This window comes from Moschus berezovskii, chromosome 8 (assembly GCF_049115385.1).
Source record: "Moschus berezovskii isolate FMDL1 chromosome 8, NW_MosBer_1.0, whole genome shotgun sequence".
NCBI classification, from domain to species: Eukaryota; Metazoa; Chordata; class Mammalia; order Artiodactyla; family Moschidae; genus Moschus; species Moschus berezovskii.
Window position 1 is genome coordinate 59,375,797 of NC_142467.1, and position 25,094 is coordinate 59,400,890.

Sequence of the window (25,094 nt, forward strand, 5' to 3'; positions counted from 1 at the left end):
GGAAGAGTCTGACACGAATGAGTGACTGAAAAGCAGCAGCAGGGAGGCCTGCGCAGTGGAGCTTGTGTCCACCTTTGTCACTTTCCACTGGGTTCATGTTGGTTGGTGGTGGGTGTGCCCTTTGTGTGAGTGCATTCATGTCCATGTGTTCACTCCCCTCTCCCCCCAGCAAGCTGTCAAGGAGAACCAGAAGCGGCGGGAGACAGAGGAGAAGATGCGGCGAGCAAAACTGGCCAAGGAGAAAGCAGAGAAGGAGCGGTTGGAGAAGCAGCAGAAGAGAGAGCAACTCATAGACATGAATGCTGGTGAGAAGCGAAGGGCCGATGGGCTGAGACAAGATCAGTTGGAAGGCTGCTCTGTCTAGAATCTAGAGGCCAGAGAACAGCTCATGTCTGAGCACAACTCCGGGCAGATGCTGTTGGCAGCTTCTCCCTCCACGATCCTGATGCTGGACTTAACCCTGACTGAGCCCACACGTCTCAGTGCTCCACTCTGCCTGTCCCCTCCTCTGCTGCTCCTGCACGGTCTCGTCTCCACAGTGACTTAGTGTTGCTGTAACATGTATTCTTGCCTTCTGCTTGTCCCTGTCCGGTTTTCATACCACATGTCGCTCTTTTCCTCAGATTGTTTTCCTGGCCCTGCTCCTGTCTTTTAATGGTTTGTCTTCCCTTTCTGCTTCTTTCACCGAGTGTTGTGTCCCCAGCACCTTCGCATGGTTGTACCCACCTATCAGACTGTAAATGGACTGAACTTCTGGAAAGGGGGCAGGGGAGCTGGCCACCCTCTTCTTTCTTCAGCGGACTTTGTATTTCACTCTCAGAAGCATGTCTTTGTTGAAACATATGGCCTCAATTACTGGCCCTCTGTTTCCTGTTTCTGCTGCTTTCCTGCTGCCGACTCCCTGCGCTCTCTGGCTGCTCTCTCTGTGGGCAGCGGAAATTCAGCATCCATCACATGGCCCTGAGCTAATGCCACCCTTCTTGACCCCGAGGGGCTACGAGCCATCTAAGAGGTTCTGCGGGCTTCTGGGTCTGGCAAGAATCCGTGCTGTGCTGAGCACAAGGGGTAAGGGGCTGCTCTAGCATTTTTGCTCCCAGGGAATTTGCTTTGGCCACTCCTGTTGTGGTATGATTAGGGACCTGAAGCACCCTGCATTTCTCTTTTCTTTATATTTTTTTGGGAAGCAGTTCTCCTGCCCTTACTCCAGTTGTATGTAAACCACAAACTTTGCTCTGATAATGCTATTAAACAAGCCCACGTGAGGTATCCTTCACCTTTCCCCCCTTCTCCCCAAGCCTCTAGGGTTTGTGCCTAGTTATTGTTTAGGGTGTAATAGGGAAAGGTGGAGTCCAGCTGATTTGTGGGATGAAGGCTGCACACAGTCATCAGTCAGCACAGGGGACCCTGCCCTGGTCCACGTCCCCAGGGCAAATAAATGAGGTTGGAATGTAGGTCAGCTGCACTGGTGGCGTTCAACCAGCAGGTGGCGCTGGGAGCAGTGAGCCCAGCTTTAGGGCTGGCAGCCTGCTAGCTCCTAGGGATTTCAGTTTAAGATTTCACCACCCTTAGCTGTTGCCATGGAAACAGAGCCGAGCTGGAATAAGGATTCTACATTAACTCTTTGTATTCCAACCAGCTCCTCTTAGATTCTGAGCTGACTTCAGGAAGATGCAGCCACTGGGGGCAGTACTTAAGTGAAATGCACTCTTGCGAGGTGGTCTCTCCTCAGCCCTGCTCTGAAACTGGAACCGGGCTTTCCATGAGGGGTTTATGTAGGATAAAGAGAGTGACCTAGTTCCTTATTAACTTCATAATCCCAGTCTCTGTACTCACCTCAGTCTTGGAGTCGGGCAGTTCTCTGTGCTGGTTTTGATGGGGATGGGAAGGGAGGCGGCACTGTAGGAAAATTATCCAGGGTCTGCAATGGCTGGTAGCCAATGAAACCTAATGTTTTAACCATTTGCAAACAGACACAAGTAAACATGGACTGTGAAACCTGAGATTGAGCCCGCTGTGTGCTGAGCCCCCAGAAACTGGACAAGGGCAAGCTATACATACAGTGGAAATGCATTTTTTTGTGTGGGGCTCATCCCATGGATGCTGCTTGGGCTGAAGAGCTTATATCTCCATCTTTGTTCACGACAGAGGGTGATGAGACGGGTGTGATGGACAGTCTTCTGGAAGCCCTGCAGTCAGGTGCAGCATTCCGACGGAAGAGAGGACCCCGTCAGGGTAAGTCAGCAAATGGAGCCCAGCCTGGGTGCTGAAGGAAGGCGGTGAGGCCTCTGCACCTGCTCATTTTATGCTAAAGAGCAGGTGATGATGTTCTGAGGGTTTAGAAACTTCCTCACAATGTCCCTGCACATAGAATTGATTATCCAGTCCTCTTCTAATTATTAGAAGGGACTGACATGGAGAACTAGGATTTGCGGGACTGACAACAGATACATTTGGTTATTCTTACATTTCTCTTCATTCTTGAGGCAGAAATGTAGGATAAGCAAACCATTGTGCAAGACAGATCTGGGTAGGCATCTGGGTGTGTGAACAGAAAATTGATGTAAATTCAAAACCGCACATTAGATATAGGAATACAGGGAAAGTAAGCGTCCTTATTCTCAGCCTCACAAAGAGAAGAAACAGAGGATGACAGTATAGACCCCACAGAGAGAAGGCTGGGTGTCATTCTCTCCAGATGTGTTAAATAAGGCTGTGGAGGAGCATCTTGACCGAAGCTCATGCGCTGTCTGAGAACCTCCTTTTTTCCCGAGGGGTAGTCAGGCTGCACCGCACTCACCTTCCCTGTTTACCATCCCCCTCACCTGCCTTTTGGAAGATTTAAGTGGATTACGTTGAGCCAGAGCCTCTAAGAAGAATTATGGGGATAGGACAAATGATCCAGGCATTAGTGTGGGGACGGATCAACAGATAAATCGCCTTTGAGGAAAGTGTATAGTGGGCAGAGACTGTTCCAGAAGACGGTAGGTCCAGAGCTCCTCCTCACAACCTGCACTGCAGAGTCTGGTGAAGGCCGTTTGGGACTGGGATTGCGGGCTTCCTTCCTAGGTTGAAGGGTGGGCATTACAGAAAAGGCGGCCTTAAGCTTTGCTCCCTGTTCCCTGACTGGTGCGTTCTGTAGACCTGTGTGATAGGAACTTCACTTCGAGGCTATTGTACAGGTAAGTTGTGCGGTTCTCTTTGGCCACTGCTGAGCTGTTAACAGTGATGTCTGTAGGACCTACCTCAGCCTGTAAAGAGGACCTTACGGTCAAGGGTATGGAGTGTGCTCACCCCACATTGTCCTGGCCCAAAACTGTGGATCACTATGAGAATGCCTGCCTGCTTCTGCCGATATGATGAATACCCAGAGGGAAATTCCCTTCTGAGGGCTCTTCTGTATGACTTCAAAACCTTCCCTAAACAGAAGAATGTCTAGTTATAACTCTTATCCGTTTCCTGGCATCCCCTGAGTACAGCCTCTCTAGAGGAGGAGAGAGGTGAGTATGGCGGGTTCAGATCTTCTGAGATGTATGTTTAGTCTTATAGATCTGGGTGTGGGTAGAGTATGAAGCTAGTGGTATTTTCTGTGTTTAGTCTTTAGAGAGTCTTGCGACATTGTTTCCTCCCCACCATATAAGGTGATGTGGCCTGACAGTAAGCGTTTCTAGATAAACAAAAACACACCACCTCTCCCTGTTTTCCTCCATCCAGTTAGCTAACTTCCAGCCTTCATCAGACTTTAGGTGGGGAATTCCCTTTTCATCTTCTTCCTGTGGAACTGAACCAGAATCCCAGATGCTTCCTGAACACGGAACCAGACATCAATGGCTTCCCTCTCCTGGGGATGCCCCATTGCCCACTTCTTCCCAGGTGGGAAACCAGACTTACAGGCCAAAGCAGCAGGGATTTTGGTAAAACCTAACCTGTCAGCAGAAGACTTGAATTAGTCGAAGTACTGTTTCCCAGTGCAAAAAGGAGGAGGAGGAGAGTTACGTGAAAATGAGAACTACATACTTTTAGATTGGCTCCATCCTTATCTTTCTGGGCTCTGGGGTCACTAAACACACTGAACAGGTCTGGAGAATCTCTCAGGGGAAACATATCTTGTTACTCTGATAACCTGTCGACATTGGTACATTCACTTCCGAGTAAGTGGCTTGACGCTGTTAAACAGAAGGCCAGGCAGCACAGTAGAGCCCCAAGAGCATAGGTCTAGATGGGGTCAGAAGACCCAACGCCAGATCCAACTGATGCCGTCCAGATTACTCGAGACAAATTTCTGGGACTCAGTTTCCTCACGTCTAAGGTGAGAGTTGGGTTAAGAGAAGAAAAGAAAGGTTGGCCCCAGAGGGCCATACTGTCGAACTGTAAAGGCTCTGGTGACTTTGCGTTTCCCTGGGTGGCTACTGGACGTAGCGGGTTCACCCTTTGCTTGTCTGTCTCTGACTGTTGCTGCCGACTGGCTGCTCTGAGCCAGAAAACCAGAGTGCTATCACACAAGTCTGCCTCACAGCCCTCCTCAATCCCAGGGAGGCAGCTGTCCATAGTCAAAGACACTAGCTTCTGCCCTAGGATTTAACAGAATGTTTAAAAAAAATCTTCTGGTCTCTGGAGACCTGAGGGAGTGACCAGTGTACAAAGACCCATTGAGGAGCTGGAAGAGGAGAGTGACTATCAGGGCTGGTTCATTAAAAGTGACATGTAAACTGCTGTGATCTGCAGGGCGTGGGAGAACAATGCTGTGTGTGTCAGGGGGAAGAATCCATGTGATTGTATTGCAGCAGATATTTCAGGCTGCCTGAGTCAGCTTGTGGTTTTAGTGACTCAACTTTATCTCCATGTCTGAATTGTGGCTTCTTATATACAGGCCATCTGCTCACTGGGATAAAAGTGAAGGAAAGAAAGAAATTCATCTCCATCTCCCTTTCCTTCCCCCTGCCACTTCCCAGCTTCCTGCTAAGCTCCCCCTACATGGATAGAACCTTAGAGTTGGGACCAGCTCTCAAGACCTCCAGTGTTCAGCAGCTCACCTTCTCTTAGGTAATAGGGCTTGAAACCCAGGTAAGGTCTTGCCAAGATCTGCTGATAGAGCCAGAACCGGCGCCTGCTTTTATGAATCCAGGTCCAGGACTCTTTCCACAAGGCCTATGTGAGGAGCAGGAAATGATGGTGAGCCCTCTGTGTGGGCCAGAAATACTCTTATATAAAACACTCTCCTTCTGCCAAGGAGAGCCCTGGATGTGGTGAAATCAGTTCAGGGAAGTTTCCAATGTCCACATGTCTAGAGAACTTAAGAGTGTTTCCTCTACCACCACTTATATCTCCCTCCACTTCTGTATTAATAAAAATAGGACAGGAATTATAATTAGGAGTTTTTCAGACAGTAATGAGTTCTTCAGGGTGGTAATGACTGCCGCATCTGTCCTAGTTTCCTCTTCCCTAAGGAAGCTCGTTAACAAGAATACTTCCTCCTCTATAGTAGTTCCTAGCCTGTGTTTTATAAATACCTTTTTCTAATTCATCTATGCCTGACTTTGCTGTTTTTTTAATCTGGCTCGGCCCTAATGTGTAGGAATGTGGCCTCAGAGAGCTTTGACCAGTGTCTTAAGATTAGGGCTCCCTGGTCCCACAGAAGCAAAATATGCTTCTGCTTCTGTGGCTACTTTTGAATAGTCTCAACAAATACCCAAGTTAGGGAAAGGCTTGGAGACAGCATCTGCTGGAGGGTCAAGCTGCAGCCCTGAGGCCAGGGTGGCAGCCAGGATTCCTTGATCCTATTCCCAGTTCCCACAGGAGTTTTCTGGTTCTGACCTTAGGTCACATCAGGTATCCCCACTTTCTAGGCTTAAAAGGGAAATTTTGGTCTTTCCCGACTTACCCTCCACTCAATTTTTATGAATCTGTAGTGCATCAGCAGCTTTTTTAATCTCGAAGAATATAGAGACATGCTTGACTAGGTACAAACTGGTATCTTCTTAGTTCAGAGGAAGAAACCCAAGAGAGAAACAGCTGAAGATGCTTCCCACTTGAATTCTGACTTTGCCCATGTTGTCCAAGATGAATGCTCCTGCAGTTCCTTTTCCCTGGGTCCAAAGTCAGGAAGTAGTATTTTAACATGTACTTAGCCCTTGAGTCACATACACACAAATATAATTGGAATATTTTCTCAAGTGCTGGTGACTGAATTCGAAAAATCAGCCACCACCTTTCTGGACATGAGAAGTAGGGTCCTAGAGGAGGGAGTATTTCAAAAAAGAGAAAAATCCAAGCAGGTCTGAAGCAGATTTTGCTGGAGATAGAAGACCATCCTAGTCGCACTCCCATGGGCCCCTTCCCTCCCTGGTCAGTCCCTGAGGCAGCATCACAAGGGGTGTGGAATCCTGTAGTCTCCGCCGCATGCCTTCCCCCTGTGCCTGCCAGCCAGGCTCTTCACTGGCCATTCTCCTCTTATTAGACAATCCCAGTCCCTGGGAGGAGGAGGAGGAGACCTAAAAATTGGTAACCCGTGGGCATGCTGTGTGCTCCCTCTTACCTGTGTGTAGGCTCTGGGTCACGATTCTGCAGAGGCCAAGAGCCCTGGGGAAAGCCTGGGCCCCCTGACCCTGTTTGGCTTCCATCCCACCTCAAGCTTTTTGCTGGTCCCAAGAAGGCAGGGTGGATGCTTGCTTCACTGGCTCTTCAGGACCTCTTCCTTCCTGCTTGCACCCGCCGCTGCCCTGTCCTGCACTCAAGAGTGTGGCCTTCTGTCCTCTGTCTGATTCTTCAAGGTTTAGGCACTGCTTTCTCCACCCAGCTTTCCTGTGACCCAGAAGCTGGGTTTTGTTATTTTAGTTGATATATCAATCACATTCCTAAAATTCACCCTTTTAAAGTATACAGTCGTGGTTTCAGTATACTCACAAGGTTGTGCAGCCATCACCACTAATTCTAGAACATTTCATCACCCCCCCAAAAAGACCCCATGTCCATTAGCAGTCACACCCCCTTTATCTCCTCCCCCAGGCCCTTGCAACCACAAATCTACTGTCTCTGGATTTGCCCATTCTAGACATTTCATAGAAATGGAATTACAGCATCTGTGGCCTTTGTGTCTGACTTCTTGGACCCCAGGCAGGCTGCTCTTTGTCCCCTGCAGTCTCTCTGGGCCACTCAGAGGCGTGGGAAGCAGCAGACCAGGAGACAGGCTTGGTCCCGAGGATCGGCTTTCCGCTTGAGCCAGGACCGGGAACGTGGATTCTACAAATTGATGAGAGTTTTGGGGACAGCTCCCAGCGGTTAGGACAGGAACTCACGGAGGGATGGTTCTTCTCTTCCTAGTCAGGGTGGTCACTGAAGCTTCACTAGCCCTTCACCTCTCAGGAAGAACCTTTGTAGGGTTCTTCCTGGCCTCCGCGACGTACCTTTCCTCACACCCTTCCCCGTTCACTCACACACACACACTGCACACCTGCCCTTGGCCTTTGGATCACCTCTGCTGCCCTTGAAGAGGTGGACAAGAGCTCGCTGTGTGGGCATGGCCCAAGAGAGGGAGGGCTGAACACAGGTTGGGTGGCCTCATGTGCTGACAGCGCGTGGCTGCTGCTCCTCTTTGCAGGAGCCCTGCTGGCCCCTGCGGAAGGCCTGCCCTGCCCTGGGCTGACTGACAGTGATTCTGGCCTAGGAGCTTCCATGAGGACTGCCAAGAAAACAAAATACTACTGTTTACTAAGCTTGAATCTGTTTACATCCAATGACTCTCCAATGAGAAAACAGAGTTAGAGTACTTATCTCTCTCCCTGCTGATACTTGAGCCCCGCTGTCTGCAGAACTGTATTTACACTCTTGGACTGCTTGTCTCAAAGGAATGTGAGAGCCAGACTTGCTCTCCCTGCTTACACCGTGCTCTGCCCCTACTCCTACCCCCCACAAAGGTATCGTCCATGTGTCCTTGGCTCTGTTCCCCTCCTTTACAAGAAGGGCCTCTGAACTGACCCGGGCCAATGCGTGTGCATGGCTTCTGGCTGAGTATCTGCCGTAGAGACGGAGAGGGTTTGGAAACTGGCCTTCTGTGGACAAGATGGCTCGTGTCTTCTCTTGCAGGCGTCAGGAAGGCAGCGTGTGCAGCCACATCTCAGCTAGTCTCAGAGCTGACCAAGGAGGATGCCATGACCTGTGTTCCTGCCAAGATGCCTAAGAAGAGCGAGGAAGTCCCCACCATCCTCGAGGAGACCACAGAGTTGCTCGGCCGTGCAAGCTAAGCCAGGTCCTGGGGCCATGGCAGCTCCTTGGTGGAGCCCCAGACTGTCCCGCCTGCAGCATGTGCCAGAAGGGTCGCAGAAGTGTTCCTCTGCGGTGGCCGCTCCCATCATCCTGACCCCACCATACTCTCCGGCATGCTGCTTTCTGCCCATTGCACACAGCTTCAGCTGCCTGGAGGCCAGAAGGAAAGGGCAGTGTGGGGGGCCCAAGCCCAAACGGGGCAGTCCTGGCTCTTGTTACCAAAGCAGGCTCCGTGTTTGCTGCCTTAACCTCAAGTGTCTCCACTGTTCTCTGGGGCCTCATCTCAGATAAGGCCCCCCTGCTTTCTCAGCCCCTGCATCTCCAGTGGGCTTTGCCTAGGTCAATCGTGCTGGGTTTGTGCTTTTCTGTTGTGTTTTCTCTGGTCCTGAGAGCAGCATGGGCTTAGGAACCTCTGGGCTCCATCCCCCCAGCTCTGCTCTGCCTGCCTCGGCTCCTGTTGTCTATTACTGGTGGGGAGGCACTGGGAGGTGCTTCCAAGTAAGTGGGGAGCAGATCCCCCTCCTACCCCACCATTTGAGAAAGACCTCCCAAAACTAGGAGGACCTAGATCCCATTTACCTGTCCTGCCGTGGCATTTTGCCTGTCCTGCCGTGGCCGAGGCCAGGGCCTGGGGGCGGGCAGGGCAGGGCGGAGCCGCCCCCAGCCTGCTGCCCTGCTGTGCACCCTGGCCTCTCAACCCTCCCTCCGTACCACCCCCCCTCCCCCCCCCAGCGGTGGAGCCACAAGCCCGCCTCACGCCCACCCCAGAGCTTTGGTCTCATCTGAAAGTGTGGGCTCTACTGTGACCATCCCACCTTACCCTCTGTCTCCAAGGAAAGGGGAGGTGGAGCCTCCTGGTTGAGAAATTGTTTTGCAAATGGATCTATTTTTATATGAATTTTTTTTTTTAAAGAAAAATATTCCTTCCTCCTTTCCCCTCCATAAGAGGCTTTGATGGCAGGTTCCAGAGCCCCTGGGATTTCTCACCACAAGCCTCAATTCTGAGCAAGCCCCCTGGACCTCCACTCAGCCCTCAAGCTGCTGGGTCCTCGAGGCCAGTGCAGACTCTCACCCCCAATATCTGACTCGGGGGCCAGAGGCGGCTCTTCTCTGGTTGAGCTGGACTAGGCCTAAGCGTAATAGGAGCTCTCAAACGACAAAGAGTTTTTATAAATTTAATATATTTATCAAGCCAAATGTGCAGATGCTAACTGGACGCTCTGGAGAAGTGGGCCCAGGGACGCCCCACCCTGTTCTCTCTTCAGCAGTGGGAAGGCCACATGCTTCGGTGGCACAGCCACAGGAAGCTCACGATTCTCTGGCTAAAGATAACACTTTGCCCTCCTCCGCTCCTCTCAGCTTCCCACGCCCAGGTAGGGGGCAAGAATGGCACTGGAAAGGCCTGGCCCCAAAGCATAGTTCTTAGAGCAAGGGGAGCTTAGGAGACCTCAGGCGCCTCCAGGGAGGTCTTGAGGCTGGGCAGAAGGGTTCTGGTTGCTAGAGCCTCTGTGCAAAGGGGCACCAGCAGCCCCCCCGAGTTAGTGCTGGGAGGACTGTGGTGGGGGGGCCTGCTACTCCCCTCAGTCCCGTCCTCCCTGCTGACATCTGGGGCTTTGACCCTTTCTTTTTTAATCTACTTTTGCTAAGATGCATTTAATAATAATACAAAAGGGACAAAATGCAAACCTGTCTCCCTCGCCTCTTGGGCTTCTGGGATGTCATCACCTCCAGTTTGTTGGGTTTGTTTCCAACTGTTAATAAAGCATTGAAACAGTACTGCCCTCCAGCTTCCTTTGTGAGTTTCTGCACTCTCTTCACTGTCATCCAGGCTCCTCCCCGGTTGTCCTGCCTCAAGCCTGTGACTGATTTGACAAAGCATCGGAAGGGTGGTGGCACCTTCGTGTGCTGCCTGGGTGCAGGGCTGGCTGCCTCTGTAAGGGAGTGGGGCCCCAGTTCAGCCCCTGCCCTTCTGCATTACTGTTAGCTCAGAACCCCTTTCTGGGACCCCATCCCCACCTCCCCATGACCCCAGACTTCACCTGCAGTTTCCTGGCAGTACCTGGGCCTCTCTTGCTCAGGGAAGCCCATGACTGCCATTCTCCCACATTCCCCTCCCTCCAGACACACTTGGCGGCCACAGACCACTTCCCGGCTAGGGCTTACCCTGAGCCTGCCCAGCAGAGGTCAAAAGACAGACATCTCGATACTCAGACTTTTTTGAGCACACTGGCCTGCACAAAGAAACCTTACAGACCAGACCCAGGATAGACGAGGAGGGGCTTGGAGAGGACACGAGGCCATTTGGGCAGGTCTGAAACTAAAAGCCTCATTAGTAGCCCTGGAGCCTGGGCAGCTACCTCTCCAGGATGGCTGAGGATGTGGAGGTGGGCTCCCTGCGTCCTTGTCCCTACCCTCGGAAGCCGCGCATTTCTGGCTTAGGCCGCACAGGCACACATACCAATCGGGACCAACCACAGCTGCTCACACTCTGCTCTCCCAGTCTCCTGCCGCGCCTGGAATAGAACCCGGGCGACCGACACCCCGCCCTCTGCAGCCTGGCTCTCAGAAACAACACCCTGCTTCCATCTCAGCGGCCGCGCACACCACCCTTCCTCCCCCGCAAGAAGGCCGCCCCCAGAAGCTTATGTGGAAGTCTCGGTTTCCATGACAACGGACTTAAGGCGCTGGCAGACGCTTGACCCGCTCCAGGAGAGTACACAGGATGTCCAGGGACAGCCACCCCCACCCTGCCGCTGGACATGCCCTTACTCTCATCGACCCCACGCTGATAACCCTAGTGGGTCTTTATGTCCTTGCGCCCCTTCTGGCCTTTCCTCCCACTCTGTTGCCTGCAGCTTTGGCGGCAGCAACCTCCAATCCCTCTTTCCTTGGAGGAGGCGCGAGGTGGGCTTGACCAGTAGTGAAAGCGCCGCGAAAGGAAGGAGGGAGGCCGTTTGGTCTGCTGGTAATCCGATGTCCGGCGTGCCCTCTGTCCCCTGGACGCCCCCCCTCCCCCTTTCCTGCACACACACAAGGCAGCGGCGAACCCTGCGTTTCCATGGCTTTGCTGCAGATTGTAACCTAGAATGTGAATTCCAGATGGGAAAACAGGCGCAAGCTGTACGCTGGGCCTCTGGCAGCCCCTCCCTCCCACCCTCGCGGCATTCCCAAGCCCCCTGAGGTGGGGGGAGGGGCGGGGTGGGAGAGGGCGGGCAAAGGAGAGTCCACCCTCCTCCCGCGAAGCTGGGAGGGCGCTCAGGGTGGTCGCTGGAGCAGGGAAGGGGCGGAACTCAGGAAGCGTCCACAGCCCCGCTCCAGCTCTGTGTTCAGCGCGCGCCGCCCCCTCGCACGGGTCTGCTCTTCTGCCTAGAGACAGCGGCAGACAGACAGCTGCGCACTGCCACGTCGCGCTCAGAAATCCCTCCTCCACTGCGGACCCGCAAGCCGATTACACACACAGGGTACAGTCTCACAGGCACCATTACGGTCAATCGGACACCGATTATATGTGCACAATCGTGCTGCACGCATACACAGCCGCATTTAACAATTATACACAGATGCAACACAAAACCGAGACGCAACGCAATCATCGCCTCCTGACCCCGCTCTTCCAGCATACTACTCTGGGCTCATCACTTCATCCATACACGCCAGGAGCCCCCATCTCTTACACAGAAACAGCCCACCTTTCAGAAGAAACCTTTTAATTTTTCAAAGAAAAAAAGCCATATAAATATTAGAGTATAAAACTTGCGTGAGACACAGGAAGGGGGTGGGGTCGGGAGCTACGTGACTATGCAAAGAGAAGCGCTTAGAGGAGTCAGTACGCGGGAAGGGGGTCGCCGCAGCGCGTGGACACAGCACAAAACACAGCACGGGCCGCCGCGGGCGGGTTCGGGGACAGACGGCTGCGCGGAGCCCGCCGCCCGCTCGCCATCACGGAAAAATACGCCGCACTATACACTATTGGTTATTCTACACCAGCCGAAAGAGGGAGGGGGTTTCTATACTAAGTAAGGGCTGGGGTGGGGTTCTCGAGAAGCCCCGCTGTGTGAGCGGGACCCCGGGGACAGAGGGGTGAGCAGAGGAAGGTCTATGCACAAGGAGGCACTGGGGGACTTTAACCAGGCTCTGGCCACGAGGGGGCGGACTAGGCGCCTGGGCAGTGGCCTTCACAGAGAAGGAACGGCACCTGGCAAGGTGAAGGGCTGGGGCCTCTAGGGCAGGGGGGGCCCTGTGGAGAAGCCCTGATCTCAGGCTGACACTTTCTGTCCACTTGGTCCCTGCTCTAGCTCCCTTCCTTCCCAACCCAGGGACCAAAAACAGCTGAGCGGGCCCCTCCCTCCCTACTGGGGCCACACGGATCCTTCCACCAGCAGCACCTCTGGAGTACCCAGCACCCACAGAGGCCCCTCTGACCTCTCCAGGGGACCTGTCCCAATCCTGTTCAGAGCTGCCTTGGACCACAAGGCCAGTTCAAACCCACTGGTGCTGGAAGCTCAGCCCACCACTGGCTGCCAGGCTGCCCTATACAGGAGAGATGAGGGTCCAGCCTGGGGCATGGCTTCTGGCTGGAACCTGGGGATCTGGTCGGTACCCTGGGGCATATAGAGCCTCCTGCAAGACCCTGTTAACTGACGGGACCAAGCTTTGTCCACCCCCCATCCACACCCACACCCTTCTTTATCTTAGCACCCCACACTGTCTCAGAACATGCAGTGGGGTCTCTTGTTTGGGGAGGGGAAGTCACAGCATGCAGTGGGAACATCAAATGATGACAAACAGAACAGAACAAAAGACTGGTCCCCAGGGTGTTGGGAAGAGGCATGGTAGCAAAATGCCCTCCCTAAATCCAGCAAGCATCAGTACCATGGGAATGGTGACCATGTTTCCCAAAAACTTGAGCTTGGTCTCAGGTTCTGGAAGGAGGTGAAGGGACTGGCACCAAACCATGCTTTTGGGGGAAGTTTGAGAATTGAAGGAGAGGTCAAGAAGTCATGATGCCCTTCAGAACTATGAGCCTTTTTAGGTCACCAGGTACTTCAACACCCCAACCACCTTAAGAAAGAGGAGAAGGGTGGGCTGGGGTGGGGTAGGCAGGAGGGAGGTAGGGGATGGGCCTGATTGAATTTGGAAGATGGAGGAGTTCAGCTGTAACTGAAGGGGGTGTGATAAATGGTGTCTACACGAACCCCACTACCCCCATGGCACAGCAAGTGATTGGATGGGGGTTCCCAGCAGAACTCCCTTTGCATATTCAATCCCCTGGGGGCAGAGAGGGGGGTGTTGACTGGGCACTTGTTTCCATTTCCCAAGGGAAGCATGGCCTGGGCCCCTACCAGTTTCCTGGGGGTAAGCCCTGAAATCCGAGGCTTGGGCACAGGTAGGGAGAGGCTGGACTGGTTGGGGAAGGAGGCTGCCCTGTGGCTCCGGGCCTGGCCTCCACGCTACTTCTTTTCCTTCTTGCCCGACTTCTTCTTGTTGCCGTTGCCGCCTGCTGGGGCCTTGCCATCACGCTTGCCAGCTGCGTTGGTCAGAGTGGCGTTGCTGCCAGGGATGTAGACATTCTGCCGGTAGTCGGGCACATGCTGCAGGGTGAACTGGGGCCCATAGCGGGCGCTCAAGCCCATGGTGCCGGCGCCCCCTCCCAGGGTGGAGCTCCCATCAGCGGCTTCTGCAGAGACAAGGGAAGATCAGGGACTAAACCGCAGGGTCCCCAAGTCCCTCTCTTGTAACACCAGCAGGGAAAGCACTGGACATGCCATCCTGACCCACAGGGGTAGAGCTAAGAGGCGCCAGAGCGACTGCCTAGGTTTGTCTCTGAGTTCTTTGAACTACTAGCCACGTCTACCTTAACTTCCCTATGTCTCCTCAGATTTCTGAATTGCAAAATGAGGATAATAATGGTACCTATCTCCTCTGGTTTGGTGAAGGCTAACAAGGCTTACAAGCACCTTGTAACCAAGATTACATACATCAAGCACCGAGAACAGTGCCCGCTGCCTGGGAAGGGCATCAAACACGCTAGCCGTCATCTCTCTCCAGGCTGAGACTTGGCTCCTGAGACCCTGCCCTAGCCTTTCCGGGCAGCCTCTCTGGTCTCCATGCTAGACCTCCATGGTTCCTGCAGGTTCCTAGCCTGCTGCACCCAGTGCCAAGCACAGAGGGGCACTGAGTCATTCTGTTTTGTGGGAGGGGTGGGGGCTCTTCCAGGGATTCATTTCAGAACAGCAATCGATACCTCCTCTGTGCCAGGGGCCCTGTTAGATGCTGCCGGTGCATGACGGTGTGTGCCCTGCACACGACACTCCAGGGAGGCGTGTGCTAGCGCCCTGCTGTAGAAATGAGAGCAGTCAGGGTCAGAGGAGGTAAAAGACTTGCCCAAGGCCACACCAGCCAGAACAGGGGAGGGCGGGGTGAGGCCTCAGTGCATCCTAGGTATAGCTGTAGCATAAGGTCACCACCAGCAGAGGCCCGGACCTCATCACCACTCTGAGGGTGAAGAAGGGGAGAGGCTGAGAGATGGCGACTGACCACAGGACCAGCTGTCTCAGGTCCAGGGTCGGCCCGGGCTCACATCGCCAGAGTGGGTGACCTCACAGAGCTGCAGCCCAGCTTCCCGCTCTGCACATGGAGAAACGGGTCCAGAGGACCACAAATTCTGGCCCTGGCTCAGCATCACCTGGGAGCTTGACAGAATCACAGACTCTCAGAATCTGCATTTGAACACCATATCCAGGTGACATGTGGCTCCAGGTGATGTGTGGCATGTTGAAGGGACAGAAATACAGAAGACCCCACTTCACTGAGGTTTTATGAGGATTCCAGGAGAAAGTGCTTCCTACACCCAGTGCCTGGGCACTTGGAGAGAGCTCACTAAAGGTTTGCTGTTGCCAAAACCACCATCACCCTCATCACTGCCACCAGACTGTGTGCCACTGCTCCTCCCCTCCATGCCCCTACCTCCAGGGGGTTAAAACAAAAAAAGAACAACATGGGGTTTTGATGACTCTGCTGAGTTCAGGAGGGCTCCTGTTGGAGTCCTCTGGCAGCTAGAGAGTTAAAGCCCCAGAAATGCCCAGCCCAGACCCCTTCCCGCAGAAGGGCTCCCCGACCTGGCCTCCCTCTACCCCCACCCTAGACCCTGGGAGTGCGCAGAGAGGGTGACTAAAGCCAGAGAGGCTGAGTAATCCTGGGACATCAACCAGGGATTGAGAAATAGAGAGACAGGAAATATTTTCAAAGAACAGCATCAGAGGGGGAGGGCCACAGGGAAAGCAAAGGAGAGAGGAGCCCCAGTCTTTCCGCCTCCTCATTCCCGGCTCAGGTTTCCACAACCTCCATTTCAAGCCTCACATCCCGGCATCCGGGGGGCCTTCAGGGGGCGGGGAAGTGGGCTGGGTGGGAGGGAGCAGCACCCGCTTCCTTTTCTCCTTCCCCCAGCCTTTTCATTCCACTGACATTTCTACATTTTCTCTAATTAACTCCAGGAGGGAGCCGGTCCTCGACTGCCCCGCCCTCCCCCTGCCTGGGAATATAAGTACGGGGGGAGGGGTCCAGATCCGGCTTCAAGAGCCAAGGTTCCCGGGTGATTTAGGGGCAAAGGGGAGACGTCAGAGGCGCCAGTGAGAGAGAGAGAGAGGGGAAGAGATGGGCACCAAAAGGGGGAAGGGAGGCAGAAATAGAAAGATAGGAAGGCCGGGATTGGATAACTGGAAGCCAGGCCCACCCACATCCTAACACACCCCGGATCTCTAAGAAGCACCCGAGCAGACAGAAATGACAAAGCCAGCCCCTGCCGCCCCCTCCCAGAAGCACAGACCTGATGCTGGCCTACGCTACGGGATGCACTGAAGCGGGGCTGGCCAGGAGGGAAGAAGATTGGGAAGCCCAGAGTGTAACACAAAAACAGGCCGACCTGGAGTTCTGTCCAGTCAGCTCTGCCACTAAGGAGCCACCATGTGACCTTGACTGAGATCCTGTCTGACCCCAACCTCAGCTGGACTACTGGCTCTGACCTTCTGCAGAATCAAGTCTCCAATGGCACCTCTTTCTACCCCTGCAAAACTTAGTCTGGGCAGTAACTGGGATCTTCCCTGAGCACAAGGAGAAACAGACTCTGAAGAGCAGCAAGGAAGAACCCGGGCGTCCTCTGGCCTGGAGGAGGTTAAGACACTGCCCGCCTCCACTCCCCTCTCCCACTCCAGCCTCACCTCAGGGAAACAGCTCCCAGCCCAGGCGCTCCCCCTCTGCCCTGCCGTCCCCACCCAGGGGCTGAAGGCAGAAGCTCCAAACAGCCCGGAAGGCCTGCTCAAACTCACCAGGGCCGGCTGAGCCACAGACCGCAGCCTCCTTGAGAGCACACCTTCCCCTCAAATGTTTATGTAAAAAGCTTCCCAAGTGTACTCATTCTCCCCACTCACTTTCTCGCCCTCAGCAGCCCCACAGGCCTGGCCGGGCTGGACTCCAGGAACCTCTCTGGCTCCAGGGCCAGGAATCGGGTGTGAAATCGGGCCTGACCCTGCCACCTCCACCCCCAGGGTCCATCCCCCAGGGCCAGGGTTTACTCTGGGGTCAGGCCCCGTGTGGGCCGGAGGGGTGGAACCCTGACAAGGGAGGCAGCCTGCGGTGACCCCAGGGACCTCCTGGGAGGGTCTGGGGCTATAAATACTGACTCCGTTTCTGTTTTTAAAATCTGGATTTAGGCTAAAAAGGCTGCTTCCTGGCTTTAGGGTTTAAAGCCACAACAGCTAAATATACCTTACTGTCTGTTTACTTCCCTCAAGAGTCCAACTTGGTGTCTTCTCAGACCCCGCCACCTGCCTGCCTCATACTCAGGGTCTGGCCTCTCTAGAATTACAGTGGCCCCCGCTCCACGTACCCCTGCCCCAGACCCCTGAACCTGGGCCAGCCCTGTCTTCCCAGAAGGCTGGTGCCCCTGCCGCTGCTCCCTTCCTCTTCATCAGCCATGGGCCTGGCACCCATGGCCTCACAGACATCCAGGGAAGCCTTGTCAGATGAAACAAATGAAAATAAAGGGTGCCCAGTTAAATGTGAATTTCATGTAAATTTTTTTTTTTTAGTATAGTTATGTCCCAGTTCTAACATTTGGGACCTACTTATGCTAAAATACTATTTGTTGTCTACCTGAAGTTAAAATTTAACTGGTCATCCTGTATTTTATCTGGAACCCCAATCTGGGAGAATAATGCAGCATTAAGAGAAACCTGTTTGCCTAAAAGGGAAACTGAGGCTGGATGGAAAGGCAGATGTGGTCACTGGAGCAGACAGGGCATGAACTTAGGAGCAAGCTGGGTTAGTATCTCCAGTCTGCAGCTCAAAATGGGGGCCTTCGAGCAAGCAGCTTCTGAGTCCCCTCATCCGTCAAATGGAAGGACTCAGGCCTGCCTTGCAGAGTTGTGACAAGATCCACTGACATGAGGCCCATCAAGCTTGCCGAGTGTGAGCTGGGGCAGCGTGCAGGCACGATGGCAGCAATTACTGCTGTGATTTTACCTGATTCTTCACTAACCAGGCCTCCAGAGACACTGGACAGTGTCTAAGAGTTCACTGAGTAAGGCCAGTGCCTGGGTCCTCCGCCAGCCTCCATGTAAGCCCAGGGTTAGTTGCTCCAGGAGCTAGTGCTTATTAACAGGCATTATTCTAATTCTACCTTCTATCCCACCATGGGTCAAAAGAGAATACCATCTATCAATTTTCACCACTGCGTACGATGCCCTTCCTCTCTGCCAATCCTGTCCTGAGGCCTTTATGACGCTGAGAGCTATTGCTCCTACACCAATGTTACAGTCAGTGAGACCGCAGCCCAGAGAGGGCGAGTCACTTGCTTGAGGATTCACAGCCAAGTGGTGGTGCCAGGATTGGAATCCAGGCCAGCCTGCCTCCAAAGCCTGTGCTCTTCAGTACTAATGACATTATTCTCCCTCCATGCTCAGGATTCTTGGGTGTCATCTCTGAAGAGTAGCATCACCTGAATCTCTATCATTGAAGGTCTTTGTTACCTTGTGGGAAAACCAAAATCCTGCTCTGGAAGTGGGGGCAACAAAAAAAAAGAGAAGGGGGTCCCCCAGGTCCAGAGTGTGTTTCCTACTGGGAGTATCCACACCCACGTCCATGGCTTCAGGGCGGGCACGGATCGGGCCCCAGGCCCCTATACTCTGTGTTTTATCATTTCACTGAATCCTCACAGCAGCCCTTTGAGGTCTCTGTTCCCATTTTCTTGACTGAGGAAACTGAAGTTTAGAGAGATTAAGCAAATTGATCAAAGGCACAAAGATTGTAAGTGGCAGAGCTAGGACCAGACCTATAGGTGTCCCCTTCTGGGGCAACACTTGTAACCACTACTCCCTACTTCTCCTGCAAGGATCTTTCCTTGTTCACTCCCTCTGGGCATCCCAGAGCCTCCATCCCTCAGCTACTCCCTAACCTGTCTTTATTTCCTGAAATTAAGGGATGTCTCAGACCAGCTGACATATAGGTTGGAAGCCAGTCTCGGAGCACAGTGCTGTGGGATGCACCCCAGGACCCCAGGTCTCCCACTCCACACGTGTTGGCACAACTTACCACTGGCGGAGGCCAAGATCATGGCTTGTAGCATCTCTGTGTCAAACTGGTTGTTGGGCCAGGTGCCGGTTTCATCGCCATTTTGGGATCTGCGGAAAGAGTGGGCTGGTGAGCGTGCTTTCCCAAGCCACCCCACCCCTGTCCCTCCTGTCCTCACTCAGGGCCCCCAGATCTAGTGCCCAACCCCAGCTCACGCCCAAGACCTGCCCCTTTCAGCAAGGTAGGAGGGAGCTTACACAATCCTTCAGAAGCCAGACCCCCACCTGCCAGTCCCCCAAACCAGCTTTCTACCTATTGTTTCAGACACCATGGCCCTTGGAGGGAGGGGGCAGGACGCACTGCAGCTTGCCACCCCCCGACCCTCGCGAGGGAGCAGTGGCTCACAGGAAGGGACAGCAGACCCTCTCCAGAGGACAGTGGAGGGTGGGAAACAGGAGAGAACGTGCCAGAGCTAGAGAAAGGCCTGAGGACCTAGAAAGAACCTAAAGGCGGAGGCTGGGAGGCCCACAAGACTCCGGGGCCAGGAGAGAGGCTGCTAAAACTCAACCCTGATATGCTTCGGTGGCTCACTCAGGCCTCAGGATAAAATCCACAGGCACCTGAGAACCAGCCCTTCCTATTTCCCAAGAACCCCGCTCCCAGCGTTCCGTCGTGAACCCTTCCTGAGTCCCCTTCCAGATTCCTCCCTCTCTCTTATCAGCTCCTTTTGGCCAGATGCTGCTTCCTACCTCTGCCTTGGTAAGGTGAAGGGAATAAGTTTGTCAGAGGGGACCCCTGAGCCCACCCATGCCTCTGCCGTGTTCCCACCCGCACTGGCTGCTCTGTCCCACCCCCTACCCCCCCGCAATCCGCTCCACCCACAGACCCAGTTCCTTGAGTTTTGGGAACAGGGCTGTGCCTGTTTCCTACTGAAGCACCCAGTTAACAACTTTAGATGCTCTAAACATCGAGAAAAACACGAGCTGATTCATAATCGTTAAAAGCGTTAACCTGAGCTCTAAAGAATGGTACCCCAACCTGGATTTTCTCCCATAGTAATTTTACTCCTATGCTTTTAAGAGAATTGCCAAGGCTCAAATGATTTCCATTTTCGAGGGGAAGCAGAAGCAGCCTGGCACACAGTCTGTTAGTTGACCTCTGCACTGTCTGGAACACTGAAATTCCTCAATGAATGCTTGTTGCCTGAATTAATGAGGAGAGCCCTACTGAGAAAGTTAGGTCACTATGAGGTAAGAAGCATTTTGTACCAGGGGAGGGGCTGGAGGGCAGGCCCCGAAGGCATGCAAGTTGGGGTGGGGGAGGAACGGAGTGTAAAAGTGTGTATTTTGTCACGGTGGCTGAGCAGAGTCAAGAACAGCTTTTTGCTTTTTCCAAGGTTTGTTCTTGCTTATGGTTTCTCCTGATCTGGAATTGGCAACTCAGGTAGGTGGACGCAGTCTAAAGCTCAGATCAGCTGCTGTGCGATGCCCTCTTTGCTGTCACAGCAAATGTAGAGTCAGGGCTGGAGGAGAAAGCAGGAATGTCATTTCTCCCTCTGCAGAGTGGGAAGAGCTGGAACTCTGGGTTCACTTATTAAACCAGTATTTATTGAGTAATTCTTGTGTGCCAGACACGGGGCTGGGTGCTGGGTTTATATCTGTGAACATGATTGAAATAGCCCAGTGTTCAGTCTCCACTGACAGGCTGATAGTAAATAATTACACGATCACTGAATTGTAATTGTGACAAGTGCCACGGAGGCAGAGAGCAGCGGTGTAAGAGAGTACTGACCTAATCGGGGTTAGGGAGCCAGTCAGTGCAGGCTTCTCCAAAGAAAAGTCAGGGAATTTAAATCTGAAGAAACCATCCAGGTGATCTGGAGGAAAATGCCAGTCAAAGAAAAGTCAGAGCAGAGAAAATCAACGCTCTGTAACTGCTGACGTAAAGACCGATTCAGGCAAGATGAGCAGTGAATACTCAAATATCACCCACAGATCACCGACTAGTCACCAGCATTGTGAAAATACCTTTGTAACACAGAGATCTGGGGGGTACTGCTTTAACCCGGTGAACACACTGAGCATCACTGACCCTGAGACAAACTGACAGGAAATGATTCCCAGCACGAAGAGCAGTATCCCCCACACAATATTCCTACCAGACTATGTAAGCTGACCTCACTGTGAGAAAATGATCCCCGAACACAGACTCTGGGACGTTTTGAAAGACAACTGGCCTGGAGTCTAAAACATGTCTATGTCATCTCACACACACACACACACACAACCTCCAAAAGGCAAGGAGGCTGTTTTAGATTAAAGGAGATGAAAGAGAGGTAGCAAGCCAATGCAATTTATGCTCCTTGATTGAATTCTGGCATTAAAAAAAAAAACAGTTAAAAGGACATTTGGGGAACATTTATGAAAATCTGCTTAGTGGACTGTGTACTACTGCATTAATGTTAAAGTCTTCAAATGTGAGCATTCTTCTGTGGTTATGTATGAGAATGTTATTGTTATCAGGAGAGAGATGCTGAAGTATTTCAAATGTTTTTAGGTCTGCAACTCTCAAATGGTTCAGGGGGTGAGTGTGTGCATGTTGCGAGAGAGAAAAGAGAAAATAAGTGTGCAAAATTTTAACAACTGATGAATCTAAGTTTAAAAGAGTATCTGGATGTTCACCATACTATTCTTTCAACTTTAAGAGGTTTGAGCAATTTCAAAGTAAAAACTTGAGTGATACAATAAAGTCAACTAGGAGAAGGGTAGTGTTGGGAGAGCTTTCCAAGCAAAAGTAGCAAAACACCCTAGCCCCTGAAGCCAAGCAGAGCTCAGCGAGCTCAACACACTAACGAAACCCATGTGGCTGCTACGGGACGTGGTGGTGGGGATACACAGTGTATACTTGAGATTGTGTTCTTATCCTAAGAGCTCTGGGAAGTCTCTGAGGTATATAAAAATGGGTTGTCAATTAAGTATTTAAAGATCACTGTTAAGATATGTAAACTCCTTCAACTTGAATTTTTTCTTAAAATATTTTAGTTTCTTTTGTTGTTATCTTCCAGGTGTCTAAATCTCCAGTCTGTTGTACTGGTAATTTAACTCTGTAATGGAATAGTTTGCTGCCAACTCTTTATATTAAGTAATTTTCAAATATCTGTAATATTGCTGAGTGACTAATAAACCATTAAGTTATTGGCATTAAAAAAAAAGAAGATCACTGCTGCTCCCATGAGAAGACCAAGGAATGGGGGGCACCTCTGGGAGGGCAAGAGCCCAGCGATGGAGCCTCAGCCACCTCTGTCTCCATGACAAACTAGGAGTCCTTACCTGCAGGCAGACTGAGCTCTCTCTGGGCTCACCTGGGGGTGCAGGGCTGAGCCAGGAGGGCTCAGGCTGAGACAAGGGCCTAATGTGGATACACTGGGGAGAGCAGATGGGGCAAGCAGCAGGGCTGTGGAGCAGACAACAGGGTCAGACACCAGGTTAGGAGGACGCCCTGTGCTGGTGGGTGATGCTGTTGAGGGAATGAAGGTGAGTAGAAAGGTGGGCCTGGAACTGTGATGGACTGGGCGGGGCTGCGAGGAGGGCTCTCAGGAAATGACTGAAGGCTGTAGGCCAAGCACACGGGCAGGAGATGAGCAGAAAGAGAGTTCTTGTTGAGCAGTTTACTGAGAGCTTCTTATTCCTGGGGACTGAGATTCGGAAAACTCAGCAGTGGCCACAGGACTGGAAAAGGTCAGTCTTCATTCCAATCCCAAAGAAAAGGCAACGCCAAAGAATGCTCAAACTACCGCACAGTTGCACTCATCTCACACGCTAGTAAAGTCATGCTCAAAATTCTCCAAGCCAGGCTTCAGCAGTATGTGAACCGTGAACTTCCAGATGTTCAAGCAGGTTTTAGAAAAGGCAGAGGCACCAGAGGTCAAAGTGCCAACATCTGCTGGATCATGGAGAAAGCAAGAGAGTTACAGAAAAACATCTATTTCTGCTTCATTGACTATGCCAAAGCTTTTGACTGTGTGGATCACAATAAACTGTGGAAAACTCTGAAAGAGATGGGAATACCAGACCACCTGACTTGCCTCTTGAGAAACCTGTATGCAGGTCAGGAAGCAACAGTTAGAACTGGACATGGAACAACGGACTGGTTCCAAATAGGAAAAGCAGTATGTCAAGGTTGTATATTGTCACCCTACTTATTTAACTTATATGCAGAGTACATCATGAGGAACACTGGGCTGGAAGAAGCACAAGCTGGAATCAAGACTGCCGGGAGAAATATCAATAACCTCAGATATGCAGATGACACTACCCTTATGGCAGAAAGTGAAGAGGAACTCAAAAGCCTCTTGATGAAAGTGAAAGAGGAGAGTGAAAAGGTTGGCTTGAAGCTCAACATTCAGAAAACAAAGATCATGGCATCTGATCCCATCACTTCATGGGAAATAGACAGGGAAACAGTGGAAACAGTGTCAGACTTTATTTTTTTGGGCTCCAAAATCACTGCGGATGCTGATTGCAGCCATGAAATTAAAAGATGCTTACTCCTTGGAAGGAAAGTTATGACCAACCTAGATAGTATATTAAAAAGCAGAGACGTTACTTTGCCAACAAAGGTCCATCTAGTCAAGGCTATGGTTTTTCCCGTGGTCATGTATGGATGTGAGAGTTGGACTGTGAAGAAAGCTGAGTGGCGAAGAATTGATGCTTTTGAACTGTGGTGTTGGAGAAGACTCTTCAGAGTCCCTTGGACTGCAAGGAGCTCCAACCAGTCCATTCTAAAGGAGATCAATCCTGGGTATTCATTGGAAGGACTGATTCTAAAGCTGAAACTCCAATACTTTGGCCACCTCATGCGACGAGTTGACTCACTGGAAAAGACTCTGATGCTGGGAGGGATTGGGGGCGGGAGGAGAAGGGGACAACAGAGAATGAGATGGCTGGATGGCATCACCGACTCGACGGACATGAGTTTGAGTGAACTCTGGGAGTTGGTGATGGACAGGGAGGCCTGGTGTGCTGTGATTCATGGGGTCGCAAAGAGTCGGACAAGACTGAGCGACTTAACTGAACTGGGCTGACTAAATTATATACATATAGTCTATTTCAGCCCAAGAAACACCCACAGGTAAGTGTTATCCTTATTTCCCAGCAGATGAAACCGGGGCTCAGAGAGGTTGAGAGACTTTCCCAAAATCACACAGCTGGCAACAGGCAGCTGTTGGGAAATCACAAAAAACTGGTCTAATGTGACTCCAGAGCCTATGATCTTATACATAACAACATACTGGGCTTCAGCACGGATGGGAACTCTTCCAGGACTTTGGGAACAGTGAAAAATAATAGTGAAGGAGACGGACTACATCTCACTGACCATTTTCCAAGTGTCAGTGCCTGTGACAGGCCCTTGGATTTAAGAGACAATATTGTCTTGCCCTAAGGAGTTTGTATTCTGTTGTGCTGGGGTGTGTGTGTGTGAGGGGCAACCCCAGAGGCCAGGCTGCGGTTAAACGCTCCCTGCATCCTGCTCAAAACCAAGGAGAAATATGGGGAAGTCACCCCTGAACTCAGCCTGGGTTTAACTGTGTTCAATCTAACTGCATGTGTATCTTTTTAATGTAGTAAAAGCCCGTCCGCACCAGCTAAAATTTTTACCCGTGAGAGAGGCTATTATGCAATAATTAAATGACTTATGAAGAACTTTTCTTATGATGTGGTACAAAGAAAAAAAAAACAGGCTACAATACTGATGGACAGTATGACCTCAATTACTACCAAAAACAATCAAAACTAGTGAGAAACATACTACTTGACTGGGATTAAAATTTGCTGATATCCTGTGAACAAATTTGTGATCAATTCGTTTAGATAATTAGATTTTAAAAAGCAGCAGCGGCAGAAACAAAAGAAGCAAGAGCAGGAAAAGCAAGAGCAGCCGCTAGCGCATGCTAAACACACCAAGAAAAAAGCCTGAAATACATTTAAAAATATCAAGAGAGCTTAAGACATGAGACTCTCAACCAAACACAAAATGCTGACCTTGGTTTGGATAAGCACACAAACAGGTTAACAGAGAGCAATATGTAACTGGGGAAATCTGAATACAGACTAAACATTTGATGATATTAATTAATATTATTATTACTATTCATTATTTTTAGTGGTTATGTGTTTAAAAAATGAATCATCTATTAAAGAGAGTGAAGACTGATGAAATACGATGGCTGTGATTTGTTTTAAAATAATTCGGTGGGAGGAGGGAGACAC

General features: G+C 51.6%; 2 protein-coding genes across 2 annotated transcripts in view; one reads left to right on the plus strand and one right to left on the minus strand.

Moving 5' to 3' along the window:
• The window catches only part of DIAPH1 (diaphanous related formin 1), a 118,269-nt gene extending 108,234 nt beyond the window's left edge, over positions 1 to 10,035 (plus strand). The window contains exons 26-28 of the mRNA XM_088838609.1: positions 170 to 305; positions 2,146 to 2,232; positions 8,080 to 10,035. Coding sequence (XP_088694735.1) covers positions 170 to 305; positions 2,146 to 2,232; positions 8,080 to 8,237 — 381 coding nt within the window. The 3' untranslated portion in view covers positions 8,238 to 10,035. The remainder of the gene's footprint in view (positions 1 to 169; positions 306 to 2,145; positions 2,233 to 8,079) is intronic.
• A 1,569-nt stretch (positions 10,036 to 11,604) lies between these two features.
• LOC129558481 (protocadherin gamma-A4-like) overlaps positions 11,605 to 25,094 on the minus strand; it is a 152,295-nt gene continuing 138,805 nt past the window's right edge. The window contains exons 4-5 of the mRNA XM_088839294.1: positions 18,847 to 18,935; positions 11,605 to 13,936 (exon numbers count right to left, since the gene is read on the minus strand). Coding sequence (XP_088695420.1) covers positions 13,710 to 13,936; positions 18,847 to 18,935 — 316 coding nt within the window. The 3' untranslated portion in view covers positions 11,605 to 13,709. The remainder of the gene's footprint in view (positions 13,937 to 18,846; positions 18,936 to 25,094) is intronic.